The following is a 9,344-nucleotide window of genomic DNA, read 5'->3' as shown; positions in this document are numbered from 1 at the left end:
GTTAATTCCCATCAAGGCAACGTCCCATTCCTCACCGCACCATCTCTGCGGTGACAGGAACAGTTATTAAAGCAAATAACCTGCTTTACCTATGCAGCAGGGTTCTAGGCAGTATGTATTTATAGAGCTATAAATAGATTTATGCTATATGTGTATATAGCACATAAACAGCTTCGTGCTCACAGTATACAATCTTTTCTCTACCAAATTGCATTCGGAGCATTTTAACTGGCAGGCGTGAATGCTGCTGCTGCGCGACCGGTGCGGGAGAAGATTGTCTTTCTATTGTTTGCGTTATGAAATGTGCTCTGCGTCCCAGGGGCGTGTTTAGAGCTGCGGAAATGAGTGAGGCTGCTGCTGGGCTGCTGCAGGAGGGCCCCGAGCTGGGGCTGCGTCCACCTCCACGGGGAGGGAGAGGAGCAGAAGGCACGGCTCGGCCCCGGCGGTTGTCAGTACCACGGTTATCGCTGTCCCCCAGCCCCTGGCAGTGGCAGTGATGGAGGGGGGCTGTGGTGGCACTGGGCACTTGGAGGTGCAGGGTCCCGTGCCCTCGGCGCGGGTCGGGCTAAGGTTTGCAGTTGTTTCTCCGCAGCACTGCCCAGGGCTGGAGCAGGGTGTGGGGACGTGGGGAGCCCTCACTTGGGCAGGGGTGCGATGATGACGTTGCGGTAGCCCTTCACTCCCGTCAGCTTGTCGCTCTCAAAGTCCACCATCAGCTTGCGCAGCCCGGCCTGGCGCGGCACGAACTCCATCCGGAACTTGGCCTCTGCCTGCGGCTCCACAGGGTCCTCCCTGGGGGGGGGGGGGGTGGAGGAGTCAAGCGTGGTCCCTCCAGGTCCCCGTTCCCCTGTGCCGTGACACCCCCAGGACCCCTGTGGCGCTGCTGAGCCCTGGGACTGGCTCGGCCCCACTCCCACCCTGTCCCAGTGGAGCTGCCGTGGGCCCCAGGACCCCCCCAGCTCCCTCCCCACCACCCGGCCCTGGCTCTTACAGCTCCTCGATCCTCTGCCCCTCGGTGAGGCCGGCGCCTTCCACCACGAACGTGCAGTTGTTCAGCGGCTCTGCCAGTGGGTTCACCAGTGTGATCTCTGCCACCAGCTTCCGCTCCTGCATCGGCTCCCCTAAAATCTGTGAGCAAAAGGGATGGTTGGACCGCAGCACTGCGCCAGGACTGAGCTCCCATGGATTGGAGCATCTGAGGCCTCGCTCACCCTGATCTTGATCTCCGGGTTCTGGATGTAGACATCCCTGATGGCCACCACGCTGTCACCACTCTCATACTCAGTCAGCAGAGCCACCACCTTGATCATGTTGTCCTGGGTCAGATTGGGCCCATACTGCTCATAGAGGATGCGCAAAGGCACGCTCTGTGCTGAAGGCAAAGCAGAGCAGGGTCAGTGCAGCTCCTGAGCCAGCACACAGGGTTGGTCAGAGGAGCTGCAGGAGGGTCTGCAAGCATGCAGGTGCCTGCAGGGCAAAGGCAGCATCCTTTTTCTTGGGCTGCATGAGGTGCAAACATTGTTTGGTTGATGAATCCCAGTGTGCAGCTGCTGATTGCATTTGTTATGGACTCCCGTAGGAGAGAAAGCTTGGCTTGCATTAAAAGTTAGCTTGCTCTGGTGTATCAGCTGTATGGCATTTCCAAACCCTGAAGGTTCTGTAGAAAAATGATACAAATCAGAGTGGTGTTTAATTACCAGGCAGCAATGCTAATTTGTACGAACAGCAAACCAGAGTTCAGCAGTGCATTGGGCTTGGGCCAGGACAGCTCTGACTCAAATAATGTGAGGATGAGAGAGGTTGTGTCCTCTGCAGAGGGGATGCTGAGCACGTCAGCACTGCTGAGCACAGCCCGAATTCAGTGCTGCTTTTCCCACCAGCTGAGGGCTGGGGGCCGGAGCCACTGGGAAAACCCCATGCAGTCCTTTGGGATCTGCTCATCCGCCTGCTGCCTCCACACAGGGTGTGTGAGAGCAGGAACTTCCGCCCTGCTTTAAGTGCATCACCAGCCTCCTGCCTGAGCAATGTTCTTTAAGCAAAGATTTAAAAGCCACAGCTGTAAATCAATGTGAACAGAACCCCGAGGAGGTACTGCTTGCTGTGGGATGGGTCAGTGCTGCAGCCTGTGGGGGCTGTCAGAGTAGAGGCAGCTCAGGGCTGCCATGGGATGTTGTTCTGGGTTAAAGCAGGGCTGCATTTGCGCCACGGGATTAAACACAAGTGCTGCATTCTGCCAGCCTGGAGTGTGCTGAGCCAGGGACCCACGGGTGCTAGTGCAGTGCGGATGAGGACAAGAAGAACTTCTCATGGCTGGGAGCTGGGTGCGTGCCTTGCAGCGGTTTCTGCCCGTCCCACAGTACCCGGGCCCAGGCCAAGATTTGCACGGATATTATTGCTGCTTAAGCCATTGTGTGCACAGTGTGTGCGGTCGGTGGCTGCAGGAAGAATTTCCTCTTTGGGAAGCTGCCAGCACAAGCTGGGACTTGGCGCTGGGACAACAACTGGCTGCTGGTGCTGCAGCATGGCCCCCACACCCGGTACCCCCCTATTGCCTTACCCAGGCGGGGCTGCAGGGTGAGGTTCAGCAGGTCCTTGGAGCCGCACTGCGGGCCCACCTCGCCGTTGTAGCTGGCAGTGCGGGCGCACAGCCTCAGCCTGCACTCACGCTCCGTGTCTGTGTCGTTGCTGATGACAGCGAAGACGTCGAAGTCGGAGCCGTTGTTGGCGCCCTCTGACAGCTTGATCCGCATGTGCAGCCCCTCGTCCTGCTCACCCAGCGAGCTCTTCTCGTGCTCCGCCTTGCTGAACACCTCTCGCTCCTTCTCAGACCCTGCGGTGCAGAAGAGCTCCGGTCAGCAGAGTGACGTTGCCCCTCCTCAGCGCCAACCCTGCGCTCCCTCCGTGGCTGCCGTACCCTCTGGATACTTGTAGGTGTGGGTGATGTCCTCGCGGCTGTCCCTGCCGACGCTCTTGGTGCTGATGTTCTTCCCCACCACTGAGGAGTGGGTGCTCTTCCTCTGCTCGCCGTCACTCTGAACGATCCAGTACACCACGTCGGCATTGACCTCCGCGAAGACGAAGGGGATGTCGTACTGCATCTGCAGGTCGCCCTCCTTGATGGCCTTGATGGGGGCCGGCCCGCAGCAGTAAACCCCTGCAGGGAGCAGGGCCGCTGCTGTTGCCCAGGACCCGGCCATCGTGGGAGCCACGGGGCCGCCCCATCTGAGGGCAAGGCATGGGGGGACACGGCCGTGCCGCACCTTCGCTCTTCTCCTGGGGTGTGGGGTCCAGCGCTTGCCACCCATCGTATCCAGGTGCCAGGTCAGGCCGGGTCATCCAGCACTCCACCCAGCAGTGGAAGTTCCTGCAAGGGAAGCGTGGCGCTGAGCAGCTCCTGCCCCGTCCAACCGTGCCGGGGATGCCGTGGTCCCGGTGCTCGCAGCAACTCACCAGATCATGTCCCTGGAGCGCCGCTCCTCCATGCCGTCCTCGCTCAGGTAGCGGTCGATCACCAGGTTGCCGTTGGTGTCGTGGGCAGAGTTGTAGTTGGTGACCACACGGCTGGGGACACCCAGGCAGCGCATGACTGCGGGAAGCAGGGCAGCATTGGGGCGGTGGTCCCACAGTGCCACGAGGGGTGGCAACCCGCTGGGATGCCGCTGGGTTTGGTGGCATGGTGGGGAACAGGCACAAGAGAGACTGGGAGTGCTTTGGGGGCAGCGTGGAGGCAGCGTGCTGCAGCCTCCATCGGATCTCAGTGCCGCCTCTCACTGCGTGGAGACACCCTGGGGAGCAGCAGTTGTAATGTTCCAGAGGAGGGCTGTCAGCTCTTCTGATTTGCAGAAAATCTGCTTTAGCTCTCTGCTATTTCTCTTCTCTCTACAGAGTCTCACAGACATGAAATATATAACCGTGCACACGCTCACAGCCCAGGGAGAAAGGCAGTGCTGCAGCGTGCCCACGTCTGTGCACTTAGCAGAGGATGGCCTTGGATTTTCCTTCTCTTTTGCCCCAAACTGACTATGATGGTGGCACTGAAATTATCTTGATCTCAGCGGATTCATTACTTCACTGCAAACTTGACCTTAACACTGCTTTTCTTCTCCTGAGCCACAAATTCAGCCTCTCCCTCCTGGCCAGGGCTGTCCTTGGCACAGCAGAGAGCTAATTGCAAAGCCAGAGAGGTTCTTTATCATTTTTTCCCTCCGTTTCCTGACAAACTGGAATAACAGAGAACCTAATTTCTCAGAGGCTGAGGTGAATGGACCGCTGCCCTCCCTGCAGTGCATGTGGGGTGGCAGGTGGCTGGCAGGGGGAACAGGGGGTCCAGGGGCTGTGCTCACCGGTGCACGCCACGGCAGCGAAGACCCAGCACTGGCCGTACTTGACAGGCTGGCAGCCCAACCTCCTCCACCTCTTGAGGATGTCCACGCTGCCGATCCACGCCATGGGGCTCATCCCATCCTCATAGTGGTTGTCCCAGCGCCCCAGCAGCACCCCATGGTCTTCATCGTTGCAGTTGACCTGCAGGGTGACACGAGGAGATGGCACTGTGTGGCCCCTGGGTGCAAAGGGACAGAGCGCACTGCCCAGGAGCAGGCTGGATGGAGCGCCTTCATCCAGCTTAGTCTTGCTGCCATCATCATCAGGCAGCATGGAGGGATGCAAGAGCTGCACTGGGATGCACCAGGACATGCGTGGCTGTGATGGAGGAGCACGCTGAGAGCTTGTGTGTTACAGGTGCTGCAGAGGGTTGGTCTGCAGAGCCCTGCTGCACTCACCATGGCGCTCACCACCCTGCCAATGTAAACGGGGTCATTGCGATGAGAGCAGTCCAGGTTTTGATCCCGCAGGAATTTGGGGTTGATGTCCAGCATCTCGAGGCAGATGGCCAAGATCTCATCTTCAAACTGGTGCAAGAGAGAGGGGGGGGGGTAGAAAACACGGGTGAGGCATGCAGTCTGCGGGTAGAGACAGCACAGTGGCAGCACCACTTTGTCCCATTTGTGCTGCCGTGATAAGGAGCTCCATCCTGCTGCCAAGCACGGCTTTCAGGAGTGGAGAGAAAAGAAATCTCAAAGGGAAAACCACCTATTTCTCCACCTGCAGGTGGGTCTGGGCTTAGAGTCTTCTGACAGTCACGGCCCTGTGCTGCCCAGCACACAGCCCTGTTGGGAGCTGGGGGACGTGGCTGCACCCCTCCAGCCCCCGGGGCTCCCACACAGTGCTGGGTGCTGCAGCACAGCTCACGGTGCTGCGTTATCGGCACGGCCGGCGCAGCCCTGGGGAGCTGCTATCAAGCACCAGCTCTCCTGTGGCACCGATTAGAAGCGTGCAGCCCTGAGCTCCCCGTGTGCTCCCAGGTTCAGGAGGCAGCTCAGCAGTGAGGTTTTGTTTGCTGTGTGGTGCTGGGTGTCCCAGGGCCGTGCTGCACTCACCTGCCCGAAGTTCCAGGGTGTGGAGGTGATGTAGTCCCGGGAGCCCATGTAGATGAGCCCCTGCTGGGACAGCACGTATTCACGGCGCTCGTCCTCTTCCTGCAGGTACACTGCATCGTCTGCGGGGAGAGCAAGGGATGGGGCACTGGAACAGGGCACCAGGGGCTGGGGTTGCTCCTGTCTAAAAAGGCTGCTCAAGAATTTCCACTCAGTTTGACCCGAGCTGATGGGAAATCATCAGTGGGCCTCTGTTTCCCTTTTTTGTTCTTTTCTGACTTCTCTTTCACTTTCATCCCCTTTGTTTCACACAGCGGATTTTTTCCCCAGGGGTGGGAACCTCCGTGGCTGAGAAGCAAATGGTGGGAACTGGGAGTGCTCACAGCCATCAGGACCTGTGCAGGGTCAATGCTGGAAACAACACCTCTTACTGGAAAGGCTTTCAGGAACAAAACTCATACGTCCACAGCATCAGCACTCAGCACAGCCCTGGGTGAGCAAAGCTTCCTTGCAGCCCTTATCTCCAGAGCCAGCACAAAGCATCAGGATTCAGGAAATTGGTCCCTCAGCCAAGGTCAGCATGGGGGAGCGCAGGGCTGCTCCTGGGGCAGGGGAAGGATGTGAACAAATGACTGCCAATTGCCAGCTGTAATTAACCTCCAGCAGGTCTGCATGCTGTCTCCTGCATTGCTGTGTGTCTGGGAGCTCCCAGGAGCCTTTTCCCCACCATGAGCTGCTGCTAGGGACGTCAGGTACTGGGTGCCGATAAGAGGAGCTGTGTCCTGAGCAGAGGAAGGGGCTGTGGCCTGCTGCAGGGATCTGTAGAGAGGGGAAAGAGCCCTGGGACCTCTGCGGTGTCGGGAAGGCGAGAGCCTCACCTGGGTGCCAGGCATTGAAGAGCAGAACGAAGTCCCCGAGGTGGAAGCTGGAGCCCTGGTACTCGGTGGAGGCCTCCAGCGTCAGGCGGTAGCGGCCCACGCGGGCACTGCTGGGGGAGCAGAGCGAGACACAGAGCACAGCCCCGTCCTGCTGCTGCAGCACTGCACTCCAGGTCCCCTCCTCGGGGCAGTCAGTCAAGGTGAAGTGTGACCTGGTGCCCGACGTCTCGATGGGGCAGGGCCCTGCAAGCAAGGGGACATCAGCTTTCCCCAGTGCCAGGGATCCCGTGCAGGGCTGTGCAGTGCAGGGGTGTCCCCATGCCTGCTGGGGGGGGACAGAAGCCACCCACTGGGACCCAGGAGTGGAGCCAGGTAGAAGAACCATGCAAATGCCACCAGGGCTTAGAGGCTTTGGAATGGGGGTATGGAGCCCTCCACATCAGGTTTTGTTTCTGAGGGGCTTGCTCACAGCCCAGGGTGAGGCTTTGCTAGGCTGCCCCCCAGCAAGCAGCCGGGTCACGGTGCGAGAGCAGCCTTTGGCACAGAGCCTGGAGCCCTCAGCACGGAGCTGCTCTCAGCAGGAGCTCCGCTGCACGCACACAGCCCCCGGTGAGCCATGAGCTCAGCGGCTGCAGTGCTCGAGCCGAGAACACAGCGATCCCTGCCTTCCCCCTGAGCCGTGGGGCCCCGCAGCTGAGCCCGAGTCGCTTGCACGTGGCCGGCTCCAAAAGCTGCTCCTGGGAGCGTGGATACCAGCCCCATCCCAGCCCTGGTTGCTGGTGCTGATGGGCTTGGCTGGTAGCCATTGTGTTTCGGAGCAGCCGCAGCGAGGGCGGCACAGCAGTGAGCCACCAAGAATACTCATGAACTCATGAGAGTGACACAGTTTCTCCTCTCTGCCCTTTCGGGGAGGCTGGGCTGAGCTATCCCTGTCTTTCTGGCAGCTTTGGGCTCTGCCTCCGCCTCCTCTTGCTGCAGAACCTGCTGTCCTGCCACAGCATCCCGGGGGCCTGGGCAGGGCTCTGCAAGTCCATCAGCCCTAAAAATACAGGCGCTATTTTTGCACTGAGCTGATCCCCTCTGTCCTGTAGGAGGTGGCACATGTCCTGGGGTGGTTTCGTTGTCCCCAGGGGATAAGATCTGGCACCTCCCCTCTCCCCTCCAACCCCATGGGGTAGAGCCTCTGGCGAGGGTGCTGGTCGAGGCTGTCCAGCAGGGCTGTGCCTTGGCTGGAGCCATGGATCCTTGGCCCATTTTGTGCAAGCGCAGTGGCTGGAAGCCAGCCTGCAGCCTCTGACCTGCTGCACCCAGGACTCCCATAGCATGCAGGGAATGACCTGCAGCATCACCCCAAGGAAGGGATCAGCTTCCCAGGAAACCTTGCCCTGCACAGCATGAGCGTGGTGCAGTTTCACTATGAGTTCTGGCCTGATTGACTCAGCAGGATACAGCATCCCTAAAATAACTCTTTCCCCAGACAGAGTTTCCTCTTTGTTTGCCTGTAGCTGCACTCAGCCTAACCCTTATGCAGGGTGTGGGCACTCAGCTGGCAGTGGTGCCCATCCCTACCCCTGCACTGTGCTGTCCATGCAGGCTCACATGGCACAGCCAAGCAGCACACGGGCCCCAGCTCTGCAGACAGCCTCTGGTCGAAGGCCCGCTTCGGTTGCACCACAGGGGGGCATGGATGCTGGGGGCACCCTGGGCTCAACCCTTGCATGGGAGCTGCGGCACTCACCCGTCTCCACATTGAAGGCGAGTTTGTCCACCCCTTCCTCGTAGTCCCGGCCCGTGAAGTTCAGGGTGATGGTGAAGGGCTGCCCGCGCCGCACCACCAGCTGCTGGCTGCCCATCTCCGCCGTCCGGTGCTCGCGGCCATTGCGCTCGCACTGCAGGTCCCACGTCTCCAGCACCAGCTCTGCAAGAGGCGCTGCGTGAGGCTCTGCCCGGCAGCATCTCCCCGTGCACACAGGGAGATCCCAGCCCCGGGGCTGTGGATGCGCCCTGAGCATTGCCCTGTGTTTGGGATTTCTCCTTAATCCCAGCCTGAGTCTTTGTGGGGCCTCAGCAGTCCCCTCTGCACCAGGCAGCCCTGTGCAAGCGCCGTGCCCAGCACAGCCCTGGGTCCCAAGCATCCCCACTGCACAGCCATGCTCTGCATGTTGCTGTACCCAGCACCACAGCAAAGCCCAGTGCTCATTCTCTTTCTGGGAGGCTCTGTGCCAGTTTGCTGTCTACATCCCTCTCCAAAGCACTCTGATATGGAACTTGGCTAAGTGCTGGGAATGCCAGAGATGTTTCCGTGCCTCAGCTGCGGGCAACTTTCCTGCATTGTGACTGCTGAGAAATGGGACAGACGGAGCAGAAACGCAGTGACAGAGGCAGCAATTGGTTCCCAGGCTGCGTGCAGGGCAGTGACACTGCTGGACACAGGGCTGTGTGCTGGGAGCAAAGCTGCAGCCCAGCGCTGCGCCGCAGCAACACGACGTTGCTCAGCATCATTCAGGGCCGCTGACCCCTGAATGCTGTGCAGGCAGACAGAACGGAGCTGCCAAAGTAAATGAGAGCATTTAACGCTGGAGAGCACACAGCAAGCTCAGCAGCAGCTGGCCTGTGGGGTGGCCAGGGCCGTGGCGGCCTCGCTCAGCTCTCCCCAGCTGTGCCTTTCTGCAGCGGTGATCTCAGAGCCGTCCCTGAGCAGCGCTGGATGCAAAGAGCTGACCCAAGTGCTGTGTTTCCAGAGCAGAACAGAACCCCACGCCGGATCATCTGGGCGCAGTCTGCTGCAGCACAGCGTGCGGGTGCAGAGCTGAAGGCCCACATGGGGCCCTGCAGTGGGGACAGAGTGCAGGAAGAGCTTCGTCCTGGTCACCTCCCCCTCTGTGAGCAGGAGCACCGCTCCGTGCTGCCACGGCACGCTGTGTGAGCAAGAACCTCACTAACGATGTGCCGAAGGAGAAACTGCCTTCGGGACACCGCAAACAAGCGTGCAGAGCCGCAGCTGCTCCTTTTCCCGGCCACCCCGGCTCAT

At 59.9% G+C, this 9,344-nt stretch overlaps 1 protein-coding gene across 1 annotated transcript; it reads right to left on the bottom strand.

Moving 5' to 3' along the window:
- Positions 1-635: 635 nt before the first annotated feature.
- On the bottom strand, positions 636-9,344 carry TGM2 (transglutaminase 2; the record flags this gene model as incomplete). The annotated part of the gene is made up of 13 exons (XM_079543258.1): positions 636-792; positions 992-1,128; positions 1,212-1,372; positions 2,558-2,830; positions 2,915-3,154; positions 3,261-3,364; positions 3,451-3,586; positions 4,344-4,524; positions 4,782-4,910; positions 5,439-5,557; positions 6,314-6,556; positions 8,052-8,231; positions 9,257-9,344. 13 exons carry the CDS (start codon positions 9,342-9,344, stop codon positions 636-638), a joined length of 2,148 nt encoding a protein of 715 aa, XP_079399384.1.

Source organism: Tetrao urogallus, assembly GCF_951394365.1.
Source record: "Tetrao urogallus genome assembly, chromosome: 16".
Taxonomy (NCBI): Eukaryota; Metazoa; Chordata; class Aves; order Galliformes; family Phasianidae; genus Tetrao; species Tetrao urogallus.
This window is presented reverse-complemented; position numbering and strand designations above follow the sequence as displayed.